At 47.7% G+C, this 17,318-nt stretch overlaps 1 protein-coding gene across 3 annotated transcripts in view; it reads right to left on the reverse strand.

Moving 5' to 3' along the window:
- MYLK (myosin light chain kinase) overlaps positions 1–17,318 on the reverse strand; it is a 125,219-nt gene that overhangs the window by 95,136 nt on the left and 12,765 nt on the right. For all 3 annotated transcript variants that reach the window (XM_089910596.1, XM_030760766.2, XM_089910597.1), the window contains exons 7-8: positions 12,800–12,934; positions 9,558–9,710 (exon numbers count right to left, since the gene is read on the reverse strand). In XM_089910596.1, coding sequence (XP_089766722.1) covers positions 9,558–9,710; positions 12,800–12,934 — 288 coding nt within the window. The remainder of the gene's footprint in view (positions 1–9,557; positions 9,711–12,799; positions 12,935–17,318) is intronic.

Below are 17,318 nucleotides of genomic sequence, written 5' to 3' on the forward strand. Positions count from 1 at the left end.
CACGCTGATCTACAAGTTAGTGCCCTCTCTGCTCTTCAGGTGCACTGCTACAATAGCAACTTCCCGAAAGGCATGTTACTCCTCTTTTTTGTTCACTTCTATGACATGGAGGTTATTGAAGAAGCAGCTTTCTTGGCTTGGAAAGAAGATAGAACCCAAGAGTTTCCAGGGAAAGGCAAGGCTTTGTTCCAGGTGAATCAGTGGCTAACCTGGCTAGAAACTGCTGATGAAGAAGAATCAGAAGAAGCTGACTATAAAGGAACCAGCCAAAGCCTTAAATTGTGGAAAACATACTGTGGCTATGAGGTAACTGCATTTGACCTAACCACTGTGAAAATTCATTCTGCTGTAAAGTTTTCACAGTATTTAAAGCAGAAGCATGTCAGTTAGGATTTCCTTCTGCATAAGGTTTTTTTGTAGTGTAATGTCTTAATCATAGTCTACCAACAAATATTTTAGGAGTATCTTTAATGTTTAGATAGTATATTAAATGCAGCATGCAATATTACATCATAAGTTCTCAAGCAGAGGCAGTCTATTGCAAAGACCTTTGCTGCCAGTTATCATAGGCTGTTTTAAGTTAGAAAACTGAAGAGCAACACTGAATACGGTAGAAATGCACTTTGCTCAGTAATACTTGAGTTGTTGCAATATTTGATTATCCATTTGGTTGTTACAGAAAAATTCTTAACTGTAATTGATGGTTGCTGCCGTAAGAGTATATTGCCTGTATTTCTACCTCTAGTAACGGGCTTTATGTGCTAGGTTTTAATATCCTCGAGCCTGGGCAAGTGCACGAGTCTTTTAAAAGAAACATGGTTTACTTGCACAAAACAGATCAGTTTTGAGAGATCGTAAATGCCCTTGAAGTGGTCTTCGTGGGTATGAAACAAATTGTGAGAATCTGAATTGGTCCCTCTTATTATAGTATTGAAATTAAGTCTACTTAATTTGTCAAGTCATGTTCATGCCCTGATTTTATATACTTCCTTCAGAGAAGGAAGCTGGTCTGTCCTAAGAGCTGACATGACCAACGGAGTCCTGGTCTGGATGCTTCCCTTCCTGTCCTGAGAACAAAGGCCAGTTGCCTAGATTCCACTGGGAGCTTTCTGTCACTGTGCTCACGTCCAGAGTCGCCGATTCTCCTAGAGATGTCTCTTCTAGGGTTGTGCTTTAGCTGTCACCTGGCACAGTCCTGGTTTGAGGCGGGGAAGGCGGGCCAGGGTCTGAGGTGAGAGGGCCCCAGTGGCCATGGAGCCTCAGGGAACCTGAGCCTCCTTCATTTGGGGAAGGCAGGCACTGGCCATGGCACACCAATAGCAAGGGAGGGGTCCCTGGGACCCTATGACAGGCTTGCTACCCAGCTCAAATGGGGCCAGACTAGATAGACCCCAGGGCTTCCCCACACTTGTGCTTCCTCTGCTTTGCTGAGACCAACCCCAGAGGGGCCCTTCTTTCTGGAATAAAGGATGGGCCAAGCCTCCTCGATTTACTGATCTGAAGTGGACTTATCTGTTGCTCTGGTACTTGATCAATTGGCCAGTGGCTCTCCACTCACTCACTGACTTACTCTGCTGTTAAACTTAGCAGCCAGGTACTGGGGGCTCTGTTCCATTTTGAGAGAAAGGAAAAGGACCCGGCCTGTCCTCCAGTGGGAAAGACAAGAACTAAGATTAAGAATGCTGGGACTTCCCTTGTGGTGCAGTGGTTAAGAATTGTCTGCCAATGCAGGGGACACGGGTTCGAGCCCCGGTCCGGGAAGATCCCACATGCCGCGGAGCAACTAAGCCCATGCGCCACAACTACTGAGCCTGCGCTCTAGAGCCCACATGCCACAGCTACTGAAGCCCGCGCGCCTAGAGCCCGTGCTCCGCAACAAGAGAAGCCACCGCAAGAAGCCCCCGCACTGCAACGAAGAGTAGCCTCTGCTCGCCACAACTAGAGAAAGCCCGTGCACAGCAGTGAAGACCCAACGTAGCCAAAAATAAATAGATAAACTAAAAAAAAAAGAATGCTTATAAGCAGTTTATTGACAAGTAAAAATGATGCCACATAGACTAAGCTGTAGCAAGACTTAAGGAAGGGAAAGAGGAGCGAGAGGAGAGAAGAGAGGGCGGGAGAAAGAAGGGACATGGAAGAGGGACTGAGGGAAAAGGAAGGAGAGAGATGGGGGGGGGAGCACTGCTTTCTGACCCTACAGACCCTCCGAATTTTCCCTCCTGTTTTTGAAGACAGTTCCTAGTCATGAACTTAAACATAAAATTCTTGCTCTGGGGAAGCAAAAGTATCAAACAAATGATTTCTCAGGGTCCCAGAGCAGCAAAGTAGAAGGCGGATGGGCTGAGGCAGCTGGAGGCCTAGAGCTGCTGCCTATTAGCTGGGTTATTGTGACTTGACCTCTGAGCATCGATTTTCTTCATCTGTAAAGCAGAGTTAATTCAAAAGTGGAAAGTGGAGTTGGTATGGGAATTAAATAAGACCCCACCAGCTTTTCTAACTGATTAGATTTTGTCTATCAAAACAATGTTCCTCATTAGAAAAGCTAATTGATAGTGGTCTTGTTTCAACACTTATAGGAACTGGTATTAACCCAATACTAGATTTTGAAAAGCTCTTACCTAGAGGAAGTTAAGTACCCACACAACAGGTGCTATTTGTTACCTTTCTCATGAATTCGCATACAATAACCGGTATAACCCTGCTCCTCAAACCTGGAGACACGAGTGAGGGCTTTGGCTTCTCGTGGGCTTGAAATTAAGAAGCCCCTACAGCCTTTGTCCCAGTGCTGGTGTGACGGCAGTGTCTCCCTCTATACTGCAGTCATTCTCCTGTTCTTCCCGTCTGGGTCCTTCCTCTCTTTCTATGGGTTTAGCAAGAAAAACAATTCTGAATTTCTCCTTAGAAATTTTCTCTTGGAAGTTTTCTCCACCTGTCAACTTTTACTAGCCCACACGCTGCTCTCTAAAGCGCCCCCATGGTTATGGATCTGAATTTGCATACACATTGAGTAGTTTGCCTTGAAAATGGCCCTTAGCAGGCTCCCAGCTCACTCAGAACTTGTGTCAGATTAAAACAAAAAATTATAGAATGTTACCTTTCAAGTGTTTAAGCAGATGACACAAATATGGAACAGAGACAGAATACCCTACCGTCTTAAGAGCTCCTGAAACCGTGTACAAGTCCCTGGGTCCTTGCCATGTTGTAACAAAAACAGAAATGAAGTTTTTCCTCTCTTGATAACAAGGAAAATAAAGGGAACAGTGAACAGGTGAGAGAAGAAAGATAAACTGACCTGAAAGAATTAATGGATCCTAGTTTTACTTTAACTGTTACTAATCTGTAGTGTCTGTAACTAGATTTGTCCTTCAAAAGCTAACCTCTAAGGCTCTCTGACATTATGTGAATTACATCCTGCACCTCTCACGCCCTAATTCCCTGTGAATTACATCCTGCCCCTAACATTCTCTGATCCTGTGTGAATTACATCCTGCACCTGGTGTTTATACTCCCTGAACTCTCTTGTAGCAAATCACCCCTTGTAGCATTCTGCATTTCAGAAAGGTGTGGGCCAGTAACTCAGACACAACAGACTGAGCTGCTGCAGGCAATTACCAGGCTGCCTGACACCAGCTGTGACTGTTTTGAAATAATCCAAGACGAAAAATGCAAGACCTTCATTACTTTGATCCTTATCACCTACCCCAGACTGTGAGCTCCACCTATACGACCTCTTCTGATTCCTGGGGGTGGGGCGCACAGTTCTTGAGGTGCTAGCCTACTCTTTGCCTGGCAACAAATAAAGCTTCTCTATTTCTTTTCCTCCGAAACTGTCTCCATATTTCCGTTTGGCATTGATGCACAGAGAGCCAAGATTTTTGGCATCACTCCCCAGGGCTTCCCACCTGGGGAGGGACCACTGCCTGTCACAGCTTTTACTAAGTCCTGCTGTCAGAGCCTCAGGCCCGGTCTCTCAGCATCTTCCCTGCTCTGACACCAGCGTCCCTGGACCCACAGGTTGTCACCAAATAAAGGTGGACATGGAAGGGCCCTCCCCTACTTCCTAGCATCCCCCACTCCTCTCAGGTATGCAGCCACACGGACCTTTTGAAGATGCATAGTTAGGGGGAGGGAAAATGATTGCGTTTATCTCCGATCTGCTGAAGATTTTCCTTAAGCTTTGAACCCGAGCTATTTTGCTTAGTCATAAAAATGCAAAATACCATTCCAACAGCAAATCCGATTCACTCCAAACCCTGTTATACTGTGGAAATTAAGTAAATTACCAACAAAAGGCTGTTCTGGAAGCACAATCCTCCCTTCTTCTTTATTTGGTGCTCAAAATCCAGCAAGGTCCAGGGATCATGGTCTAGCTTCCTCCTTTCCCTAAGTTCCAGGACTGTTGACTCTAGAGGGCTCATCAAGGAAGCTTACCTTCACCCAGCCACTCCCCATCTGCAGAGCATTTATGCACGGTGCAAATCCCTCCCCGGGGACAGATGCGAGCTCTCTTCCAACAAAAGTCTGTCTCTTAACCAAATAAACCTATTTGGAGCATCAGCAAAAGGTCTACTTCGTTGGGCATAAAAAGAGACCCTTCCCCCCATAGCCTTGCTCTCTCTTTTGGCTTTTCTTCTCCCCATTGATTTCTCCAGAACCTAAAAAGCAAATGGAAAGAAGCGGCAAGAAAAAGAATGAAAGGAAACAATGACGAATGACATCCCCAAAAGGATCTCTGACCAGTAATGATAGGGTTGCCAGATGGGAGGCAGGAATCATTGCAACCATAGCCTTCTTACTGCCTTAGAAGTTATAATCAAACTCTAAATGTAAAGGTAAACCATCCAAGCCAGCTGACGTTCCCTCCCGAGGCATGTCTGGGAACCATACTCTCCACCACACTGTCAAAGCACACATCACATTTTGCCATTAGGAACACAAAGCTGTAATTCTGGATGGCATTCCTGACCAAGAGCTCTGGGCAAATAAATGCTAGAGATGACCTGCAATGGCTGTAGAAGTAGACCACGATGTAGCTCTAATTGTCCAATTAGTAAAATAAGGCTCCAGATCCATGACACAGAAACAAACAAATACTTGGAAGTCCTTCTGTGACAAGAAGGGCCCACATGGCGCACAACACCAGTTCTGATGTATTAACTTGTATAAAACTAAAATATTGGTTATAAAATAATTTAACATTGATTTGCTGGCCTTCACAGAATTTAGAAGACTTTGGACACATATTGTAGGCGGACTAAAGTTCTTAAAAAACAAACAAAAACGACAAGGTAAAACTGATGTATATCCTTTCCCCTCAATAAGTTTCTTTTTAGCTGACATAAGTATTAAAAATGTTTTCAATCTATGTGGAATCTTAAAAAAATGGTACAAATGAACCTATTTACAAAACAGAAACAGAGTCACAGATGTAGAAAACAAACTTATGGTTACCAAGGGGGAAAGGAGGGGGAGGAGGGATAAACTGGGAGATTGGGATTGACATGTACACACTACTATATATAAACTAAATAACTAATAAGGACCTACTGTACAGCACAGGGAACTCTACTTAATACTCTACAATGACCTATATGGGAATAGAATCTAAAAAAGAGTAGATATATGTATATGTATAACTGATTCACTTTGCTATACAGCAGAAGCTAACATAATATTGTAAATCAACTATACAGTACTCCAATAAAAATTAACAAAAAAGGGTTATCTCAAAAAAATTTTTTTAATGTTTTCAGTGTTTTTAAACTCATAGAGGGAAAGATTATACAACGTCCAAAGTGCCTGCCAGTATCCTCCAATTAATGGCAGGAGGCTGTCAGTACTCAAAGCTGCCCCACAGTGAGCTTGTCACTAATCTGAAAACCAGCTGGGCTTCTACGGATGCTTTTACTGCCTAGTGAATGGCTGACTTCCCTGGTGCCTGTTGCTTTCCTTAGAGGCTCTTTATCGAAACAAATACTCTAATAAATATGCTTTATTAAGTTTCATTTTTTATTTTAGAAATCAGGTTTTTTATTTTTAATTTTTTTTAACTTACCCACATTTTACGTCCTTAGGTGCCTTTAAGAGCCCAGCAGGTCTTCACTTAAATAAACAAACCATTAGGCTGAGACACTGTCTAAATGGGCACTATTAGCAGGTTAACAAATCTAGTCACTTAAGAATTTTAGCCTTGACAAAGATACTCCAGGGGGAGATAAATTAAAATATTCTAGCCTAAGGAAGCCTCCACACCAATGACTCAGTGCAAATACACTGAAATATTCACTCCCCTTCAGATCTTCCTGGCTTCTGCAGGAATTTAGATTAATCATCCTTTAGGCTCCATCTGGGTCAGGAGGGAAGACTTTCACGGTCTGGTTAACTACTAGGGACATTTTTCCTAGTGTGGGAGGAGGAAAGCAGGAATATTTGTTGGGGGGCTTTTGAGAGCTAGTGTGTGGGTTTGCTGAGCACTCCCATGAACCCTGAGACCCTGGACATGTGAGGAGGTGGAGGGAACACCCCCTGCACTACCGGGCAGACTCACCCACCGCCGTTGCTCTTTCATTCATTCACTAACACATGCCCTGCCTCTCTCTGAACCCAGCCTCTACCACTGGGCCCCCCACTTCCTTTGCTCCAGACTCACTGTCTCTTAAATAGGCTGACTTGATTCCCAACTCAGGGCCTTTGCACTTGCTGTGCCGCCTGCCTGGGGCACTCTTTTTCCAGTTCATGAAGTCTCTGCTCAAAAGTCACCTTCCCCAAGAGGTTTCCTCCAGCACCTAACTAAGAAAGGATCCCTTCCACCCCCCTCTCTATTCTCGTTTTCGTAATAGCACTTGTCGGTATTGGATTAAGCCAGGTGTGGATGATTGCCCATCTCTCCATCAGAATGCAACCGGCAGGAAGACAGAACCTGTCTCTTGTTCATGGCCGCTTCCCCAGAAAGATGCCTGGCACCAAGGAGGTGCTCAGTAGAGATTTGCTGATAAGTAAGCACAACCATAAGGGAGGTAGAGCTGGTAAGAGAACTCACCCCAGAGGAAGTGACATTTGTGGGAGGGAGTTAGATTTGGGGAGGAAGAGGTTACAGAGGAGAGAAGGCAGAGAAAGCAGGGAAAAGAGGCTGCAGAAATCACGTCAGAGTGATTGCCAGAAATTGCTGAGCCAGCAATCTCTGGATGATTGCAAAACCTTGGCGAAAGGTTAAAGCGGTGAGAAAGAGCACCCATGTCTGGCCTTCAACAAAGTATCTGCTGAGCTCTCCTCCAGCAAAAGTTGCCCGGGAACCTGCTCCTCCCTGGAAACCAGACCAGGGGAAGGAGAGCCATTGCCGAATGGCACCCTCTCGCGGCCAGAGCCCCCAGAACGGATGCTCAGGCTATGGCTTTAGTGTGTGGCCCTACACTTCCCTTCTCTGATTCTGATTCTCTCTTCCCTTGACCAAAACCAAACGACCAGACAGACAGACAGAAAAACAACCACCCAGTGTGGCAAAGTTGATCCTTTGGTAAGACTGCTCCTCAGACTTGCATTTTGAAGGGAGTTCATCTGTTTAAAGGTCGGGACTCCGTTGGACAGTCATAAAGGCGCCCACTTACTGAGCACGTCCCATGTTTGGAGATCATTAGTGTGTTTGTTAATGTAATCCTCGCAGTACTTGGGGTGACTCTCAGTGTCCCCATCACACAGAAGAGGAAGGTGAGGCCCGGAGAGGAAACAGCAGCCCAGCGGCAGGGCTAGCAAGCCGTGCTCAGGACTCACACCTGGGCAGGTGCTCCAAATCCACGCTCCAGCCGTGGTCTGGGGCCACATGGATGGGAGAAAAAGGCCAGGAGGCCTGGGCAGCTGAGGGAGAGGCCAGGACAGTGGTCGGCATAGTAGGGGACTAATGCCTCCACCACAGTCGTCTCCCTCCCCCTGAGCTGCCCCAGAGACTGCAGCCAAAGAAGCTGCCAATAAAGAAAGAAAAACTCCACGGCTGAGGCTGGTGCGGGACGTGGACCGGAGCCTCCTGGGGACCCTGGGAGCAGAGCCAGGGCTGTCACGGTGCCAGGCTCAGCCTGCCCCGACCCTGTGCAGGCAGCCCAGCACAGCAGCCTGAGCTCGGCCACGTCTCAGCCTCCTTCACCATTTATGGTAGCTGAGCCTCTGTTTGGCCTTCACAGGCCAGTCCATCGCCACACTGGGAGGGGGCCCTCGCTCACACAGGGCTGCTCTCAGAGCAGATCCACATGGCTCTGGCAGAGTTCTTGCCGGGGACCTCTCTGTTTCTGCTTTGAAACATGCTCAGATGGGCAACCAGCCAGGACCTGCCCCTCCCACAGACCTGGGGGCAAGGAGGACAGCCCCCAGGCCGAGTGGGAGGGCCTCCTCGGAAGAAGCAGGGCCAGTCCCCGGCTGGCTGGCCAGTGCACACGGGCACTTCACAGGAATCGCAGAGAACTCAGAGAGGCTGGAGAGAGCCTCTGCAGCCAGGCCACAGCCAAGTCAGGGCACCAGTGCCATTCCTCTATCCCTAGGGGCGACAATGGCCAGCCCCAGGGGCGAGGGTCAGCCCCACTCTGGGGCCAGGGGACTTGCACTCTGCAAAAGGGCAGGAAGTTTCAGTGGCTTGGGTGATCTGGGTTCAAAAGGCCAGTGTGGCTCACAACCTTGGGGTGCTTAGGCAAGTGACATTGATTTCTTGAGACCCTCAGACCTTTCTATGTAAGATAGGAAGAGCACTGCCCCCCACCCCTGGGCTGCTGCTGCCCACATACAGGGAGACTCTCCCCAGGAGGCCGAGCCCTGCGGGAACAGAGCGGGGAGGCATGTCTCCTGCTAGGCTGCTGGAAAAGCAGGGCACAGTGCATCTGTTCCAAGCACCCGGGCCCCAGCCACCGGGGGAGCTGGGGGCCCGGGCTCAGCTGGGGCTGGGGAGTCAGGCTTACCTGAACACCTGGGGCCCAAGAAGTCCTTCCCTGGCACTGTCACCATGCCTGCCGATACCACAGCCCAGACAGCTCTGTCTTGAGTCTGTGGCTCTCCAGGGACTTCCTGGGACTAAGCGCTTGGTGTTGATCAATGGGGGACAACCATAATAATCAGATTACTGGACACCAGGCTGGTGAGGTATAAGAGCAAGCCTGGGGCGCTGGGGAGGAGCAAGGGCAGAAGGAAAAGGGGGACAAACGGTGGCCCTCTGGAAGCCTCAATACTGGCACTCATTACCCGGTGTCTCCCAGTGTCCCCCAGGGCGTGAGGGGTCATTTGTGAGAGCCTAAGTCCTCCAGGGATACTTTGTCTTTCAGTGCGTGCGGTTTTCTGCCTACCAGACTGGAAGCTTCTTGAGCCAAGGGAGTTGTTGCCTCTTTCCCCTGCATCTTCCCTCAGCCTTGGTGGGGTGAGGGGGTGGGGACTGGCCTTGCATGTCCATTTCCCATGGCAGACCCTGGTCACTGTGAGCTCCTGGAGGCCATCGCCTCCACCTGCCTTTAGGTGAGGTGCCCTTTCTCCAAAGCAGATGTGTTGGCAGGAAAGGTGCTTCCAGAGAGGTGCCCAGGGGCTCCTACCATGGACAGTGACCCGGGCGCTGCAGGACACCTGCCCCAAGGTGTTCTCGGCCAGACAGGTGTAGGTGCCATCGTCCTCTGGGAGGGCATCCTGGATGTGGAGCTCAGCCACGCCAGCCTCGCAGGTGGAGTGAGCATACTGGATGGGCTGCCCTGTGGAGGGAAGCACAGGAAGGCTCAGGCAGGGAGCACCCAGTGGCAGGGTGTGAGCCCTGTCCTCAGCAGGGCAGCTGTTGTCATGACAGCGATGTTCCCCATACCTGCTCAGCCCCACTGAGGGCTAATGATGTGTCGGGACCACCCCCAGCCAACTGGACAGAGGTTCGAGGAGGGGAAAAAGAGGCAGGTGCTAGGGAGGTAAAGGAGAGGGAGTGATTGTGTGTGTGCAGGAGCAAGGCCGGGGCTGGTAGGACTTGGGGGGCAGATTCTGGAGGCACTTAGAATGCAAGCAGGAAAGGGACAGAGTCCTGTGCATTCTGTTTAAATAAATAGTCCCCAAATCCACATCCTAGACTTCACAGAGTCCTGAGCCTGGAAAGAATCTGACAGGGTCATCTGGCCCATAGCCCAGCCTCAGGCAGAGCAGACCTCACCCAGACTGCACATGAGGCTCCCGGCTCCTTCTAGAGTCTCCAGAATCAATGATTCCCTCTCCCATTGCAGGTATTTACCAGAAGCAATTCTGCACCCTCAACCTAACACTGCAGTGACATGCATTTTAGGAGTCACAGAAAAGATAAATACAAGGAACTAAAAAACGACTCTGGCCCTTTCTTCCAAGAGTCCCTTGCATGGAGGGCCCTTTATTCAGGTCACATAAAGTCCTGCATGGAGATAGAAGTGTGTGGCGTGAAATTCAGTGGTTTCTTTAATGCTATATGTTCCCGGGATTTTATCATTCCAGGATGTGAGCTTTCATTTCCAGGAAAAAAAAAAAAGAATCTCATTACTGAAGATCCTGGCCTTAGAGCAGGAATGTTTCCATTCACCATATACGAAGCAACTGTCAGTTCCTTCCCTTGTCAGCCCAGGCTCCTGGTTTGCACATCATAAAACTGGGGGTGGGCAGTGGCAGAGGGAGAAAGTGCAGAAAAAGGTCCTCTCCCTGCAATCCAATGTTTTCTTCTGCACATAGCAACACTTCACATCTCCATGACAGGCACTGCCAAGTCAGCCACAGGGCCAGAGGAAAGAGATTCCGCTGGCCCGACTGCACTTCATAGAAGTGGGGCTGGGGGCTGGGAGAGCCAGGGGCCAGGATCCTGCTACTGAGAGGACTGAACACCCGTGTGTGTGTGTGTGTGTGTGTGTGTGTGTGCGTGTGTGTGTGCATGTACCTAAAACCTCTCTTCCTTGGGAATACCAGTACATTCCATGACTGCCATCTAAGTGCCTCTGCTATTGAAACCTGTGCCAACAAGCTGTTTGAGAGCTCTCCTTTTACTGGAGCACAGCTCATTTTGGCTTCACAAGCATGGGGTGAAATGGTGGCTCCAGAAAGGAGTTGTTGGCTCAGGGCACTCAGAATTAGGCAACACAGAACTCCCAGCTCCAAGACTGGTGAGATCAGAGTCGGCGGCCAAGGGTCCCCGACTTGTGCATGATCGCCCTCTAGTGGGAAGAGTGTGAAAATGCCAAGATTCGCCAAGAGTAAGGTGGGGCTGCTTTTCAGTTTGGAGAGGTGTAGACCAGGGGTCAGCAAACTCCTGCTCATGGGCCAAATCCCACTTGACGCCTGTTTTTGTATAGCCCAAAAGCTAAGGATAGTTTCTCATATTTTAAATGGTGGGAGAAAATCAAAGGAAGAATATTTCATGACGTGTGACAATTGTGTGAAATTCACGTGTCCATAAATAAAGTTTTATTGCAGTACAGCCACACCCGTTCATTGACATGTTGTCTCTGGCTGAGCTCTGTGCCATGACAGCAGAGTTGAGTAGCTGTGACAGAGACTGCATGGTCTGCAAATTTGGAAATACCAACTGGTCCTTTATTGACAATGTTTCTTGATGTCTGGCCTGGAGTGTGAGCCAGGCGGAAGGGAAACTCTCTTGCTCAGAGCCCTTCCTTTAGTCCTTAACATCCATGCTCTGTTCCAGCTGCAAGGAGGCTGCCTCCTCGCTCAGTCACGGAATCCGATAGGAGCTCTGTCCGTAGAGAGGGGTGGAGACCCCAATTCTCACCTCTCTGCCCAAGAAGACCACACATAGGGAGACCCCAAGGCAACTTCTCTCACTGACTAAAGATCATTTCTTGCAAAGCTTAAGCAAACTATACCGATGAGGCAGGTTCACAGGCAACATGGCAATGGTGCAGAAATGACTGGGGCTATTTGGTGCACAGGTGACGGGCCACTGCTCCCTTAAGGAGCCTATTCCATCAGCATGAGAGCTGGCAGAGACCCGAACCTTCTGTTCCAGCCCAACTCCTCACCAATAAAGAAAACGATGCCCAAAGAGGTAAAGGGGGGTGTCCAAGGTCACCCAACCACTCGATACGGAGAAGGACAAGTGCAGATCCTTCATTCTCCCTGCAGATCCCCAAAGCAGACCCCACTCAATTTCACCAATTTTATGGACTGTTCTCAATTCTAATAATAGAGTACTCCCATACTTTTGGAATTTAAAGGCTTTTTTTTTTTTAAAAAAAAGAGAAGGGTGATAATATATAATAATTTTTTTTCCCCAAAGGACCTTACTTGCCAAAAAAAAAAAAAAAAAAAAAGTTGGGATGTCTCTCTAGGACTATAATGTTAAAAAGAATTACTGGTCTATAAACCCCCAAACCACTTGCCGCTAAATAAAAGGCAAGATCCCATGAGCAACTGCTAGTGTGGTTCATTAATCTGTTGGTATATTTGTTCATTTATTGACTCAACAAATATTTATTGAGGCCCACTCTGAGCCTGGCCATATGAAAAGGAACTAAATTGCTTGTGCACCTAGGTGCCAGGCATCTCATTAACTGTTTTATATAAAGGATCTAATTTAATTTTCACAACTGCCACCCTGGAAGGTAGGTGGCATTATTCTCGTCTTGCAGACGAGGAGCTCAAGGTTCAGACTGGAGTAAAACTTGCTGAGTGTCCCCAGCCAGGCATTAGCAGACTCCCAGGTCCCGTGCTCTCTCTGTACCCCGTGCTTCCTTCTCATGCATAAACGGTTCAGAGTGATATGTGGGGAAGCCAAGTGGGAATGCAGCCAGGGTCAAGGGTCCAGGCAGCTGGAGCAGGGGGGACTCACCATTGAGCAGCCAAGTGATTCGGGGCACCGGGGTCCCCTGTACCGAGCACTGCAGCACAAAGTCCTGGCCCTCAACGACAGTGCAGTCCTTTAGGACACTGGAGAATGAGGGGGCCGCCTCCATCACGGCCAGCCCTGTGAAGGCAAAGAACAGACAGGCCATCTCAGATCACAGCTGACCCGTGCTGTTGACTGACCGGAGGCTGACACCTCACTGCCCTGGGCGCCCAGGGCTTGCTTCTTTGGTGGCCTGGCTTTGCCTGACCCATCATCACACAGGGAGGCAGTCAGCGCCACTGAGGCAGAGACCTGAGGCAGAGTCACTGGCAGGGGCTTTTTCACTGTCACAAGACACCCCAGGTCTGGGAGTGCTGAGGACGAGGCTGGCCTCCTCTCCTCCGGGACACAAGTCCCCCCCCCACTCCCCATCTTGTCTTGACTTTCATTATTCTGGAGCATCCGCAGAGCTCCTCCTTCCCCCTTTCTTGGCCCTATTCTACTTTCTGGTGTCTTTTATCGTCTTTGACGTGTCCCTTCAGACGATGCACACATTTTTTTTCTTTATTTTAAAAATCCTTGGCCGAAATGTTTCATTAGATTGAAAATGTGGATAAAATAGATTTTTTAGGAAAACATAAATTGCCTAAGCTGACTCAAAGAACAATTTATAAATTAAAAAAACAGACTGGCAACCTCTATGATCTAATCATAGAAATATCCCCTTATGGTTTACTCAAGAGATATATGTACAAGGATGAACACTGAAACATTGTATGTAATAGCTAAAGACCCTGCATACTCTTGTGAATATCTTTTTCACTTGTAGAGACCACATGCCCATTGGTGAGGACAATTCAATTTTAAATTATTATAATTAATGTTTCCAATTCCAGGACAGAATCAAATGACAAGGACTTACATGGGTTCTAGTTTTCCAACCTAGGCCAGTGATTCAGAAGCACTGGGGGCCTGGGACAATGCATTACTCAGTCCCCCCCATGATTCTAATGCACAATCTCACTGAGAACCACTGAGCTGAACTTTCCAGAAGCCTTCTAAATAGGTGAGTTGGGGAGTGTTTTGTAGTTTGGGGGCCATAATTAAGAGCAGTAGGGATAGAAAATCTCTTCTACAACACCCAGAACATGCTGCAGAAGAGTCAAGGTGGCTGATAGCTGAGAAAAGGCAGCTGGATTTGGTGATGAGAAGATACCTCACTGGTACTTTTCAAGAGAGGCTATTCAACACAGTGATGAGGGGAAAACCATATTATACAGCAAAGGCTTAAGGGCATAGGCTAATATTCGAGGGCTTACCGGGTACTTTTCCAGAGGTGACAATGCCATGAGACTGCTATCTTTAGCTCGTTGTATAGATGAAGTTCATAATTTCCCATAGTCAAGCCCAATAGTGAAGCAAGGCTTTACACCCAGTTCTCTGACTTTATATCCACACTTCTTCCTCTAGCCCCGAGCTCCCCTAAAGGGAGAGTAGGCAGTGGGAGCACAGCTACAAGTCAGGATGTGGTGCATCTGAATGGGACTGGTACTGAGGGAAAGGATGCCAGCCTATCTGGACAGGTGGGGGGAGGCACCACCTCCACCCCTTTGGACGGCATCAAATTCCCCCATTAGAGAAATGCCTTTGGGGGTCACTGAAAACAATATGGGCTTTTGTGTCAGACCAACACGGGTTAGGAATATGCTATTTTTTACAAGGCATGGGACCTTGAACAAGTCACTTAACCTCACTACAGCTCAGTATTCTCATCTGGAAAACGGGTGTAACTCTATCTCGTAAGATTGTTGGGATAACTGAATGGGGCCATGCAAGTAAAGCTTTTAGCACGAAGTCTGGCACATTGAACAGGCTTTCCGTGGGGGGTTAGCTGGTATTATCAGACGGAAGCTGGGCGTGGAGACTGGAGTAGCACCAAGTTTTGGGGTAAAAGAGTGAGAGAGAGAACATGGGAGCTTAAGGGTCACTGAAGCAGAAGGAAGTTTTTTTTTCTTTTTAGTTGAGGGGAGAGCAGAGCACATCCGTAGGGAGGAGAAAGAGGCCTCTAGATAGGGGGACAGGGAGAGACTGAAGAAATGGTGGGAGAGTCAATCATTATTAGACCCAATCTTTGTGGGGATGGGAGGGATGGAAAGAGAAGTCTTGGTAAGGGAAACAGGCAGCTTTTCTGCAGTGATAGGAAGAAAGAGAGGAAGAGGCGTTAGACGACCTACATCTTGGTGAAGCCTTCTAGAAAACAGCTAAGGAGAAAAGCAGTCAAGCAGGGCTTCTGGAATGGCAGACTAAGGACTTCCACAAGTCTGCTCCTCCAGACAAGGAACAGGAACGCTGACAAAAGGACTCAACACCAACTTTCTCAGAGCTCTGGAAATTACCCGAAGGCTTGCAGCATCCTGAGCAGCCTTCATTCTAAAACAAACACACACACAGCTGAATCCTGGTAAGCACAGCTAGCTTTGTGGCATGCCCAGTTTCCACCCCCTTGCCCAGCTCTGAGGTGGCTTTAAAACCCACAGCGTCTTTCACCCCCAACTTGCTGCAGGTACGGTCTCCACACACAGCTTCCATTTAATAATAGTAGCTAACACTCCAATCAAAGCTTCTTGGTTTTTAACCTTTGGTGGACCCAATGTTAGGTGAGTCCCCCGCCCTGACACAGAGCCCTGGATGATGAAGCTCAGGTTCCCCGACCTGGGACCTCTGCCTACAGGCGCTCCCACCTCCAAATGAATGGATGCTATTCCTTGCGGAGGAATTCACAAATGTAGTAAAATTCCCAATTAAGAAGTGAGTCAATGGTATACAGTGAAAAGCAAGACTACCTCTCACTCCTTCCTGGACCCCCAGTTTCTCTTCCTAGAGGTAACTTGTGGACCCTTCCAGAAATGTTTATGCACACACAAGCATCAGTTTGCTTTGTGTACACAGATTTGTTTTTCCTTTAACACAAACAGCATATGATACACACGGCTCTCTCTGCACTTGGCTTGTCCCCCGTACTAACATATCTTGGACGGGTTTCACTAGCAGGGTCTACAGGTCAGGCACATTCGTTCCCCTGGCTTCCTGGCATCTTACTGTGTGAATGAACTAGTAAGCTCTTTTTTTTGAAACATTTATTATGGCAAATTTCAAACATACACAAAAGTAGAGAAAGCTGTATAGTGAATCATCACATCCCTGTTTCTCAACCTTCATAATGGCCAATCTCACTTCATTCATACCCGCCACTGAGTCCCACAACACATGGATTATATCTGAGGTAAATATCACAAATCATATCATTTCACCAGTAAATAACTCAGCTTATATCTCTAAAATATATGGACTTTGAAAAAAATCACCACGAGATCCACCATCACATCTTAAAAATAGCACTAACTCCTTTATACTGGATATCCTGTCAGTGCTCAAATTTTCCTGATGTTCTTACAAACAAAATTTTTTTAAGGTGTCTCCATCAGGATCCATGCAAAGTCCATGTATTGCAACTATTGCTGTCTCTTATGTGTCTTTTCATCTAAGTTTCCTACAGTTTGTTCCTTCTTTCCTTTTGGCTTGCAATTTACGTGCTGAAAAAATAGGTGAAGGTTATTTGTCCCATAGAGTTTCCATCAGCCTGCAATGTGCTGTGGTTTAATAAGTTCCTCAATGGTATGACATGAGTCTAGGGTCCCTAAACACAGTTCTGTTACAGTAGTGAAAAAATGGAAACAATAGAAACAATCTAAATGGAAACAATAAGACCATGCCTAAACATCGTTCTATGAAATATTATAAGGCCATTACAAAGCATGCTTTTTTTTTTTTTTTTTTTGCAGTACGCGGGCCTCTCACTGTTGTGGCCTCTCCCGGAGCCAGGCTCCGGACGCGCAGGCTCAGCGGCCATGGCTCACGGGCCCAGCCGCTCCGCGGCATGTGGGATCTTCCCGGACCGGGGCACGAACCCATGTCCCGTGCATCGGCAGGCGGACTCTCAACCACTGCGCCACCAGGGAAGCCCCAAAGCATGCTTTTAAATGATATTAAAAAATATAGAACGATGCTTATGTAATGTGAGCAAATTAGAATAGTAAGCAGTATACAAATAGCACAAAGCTAAACGTGTTTTAAAAATATTAAACTATCATTTACTTCTGAGTCATAAGATTATATAGAGTGTTTAAACTCCTCTCAATGAACATGCACTACTTTTATAAACAGACACTATAATGAGCACAAAAGATGTGGCACTCACATCACCTCACATCACTCTCAGTGTGTGGATCTGGCTCTCTGTGAGACTCGGCAGCTCACAGCTGGGCTGGGCCTGGGGCCTGGGCATGTTTACTCTGAGGTGATTCGGATGCGAACTCCTGATCAGCAATCACTCTCCTGGAGCAGTGACTCTGGCCTTGGCCGGTGGGTGGGGGCGATGTTTCTGTCGGGTGGTACACCCTGGGCAGGGGGCTGCAGGAGGTGACGCTTGTGCGCTGTATGAAGCACCCCACAGAGGTCTTCC

Source organism: Delphinapterus leucas, chromosome 4 (genome assembly GCF_059928025.1).
Source record: "Delphinapterus leucas isolate spDelLeu-1000000601 "Yukka" chromosome 4, BTC_Dleu_Yukka2, whole genome shotgun sequence".
Classification (NCBI taxonomy): Eukaryota; Metazoa; Chordata; class Mammalia; order Artiodactyla; family Monodontidae; genus Delphinapterus; species Delphinapterus leucas.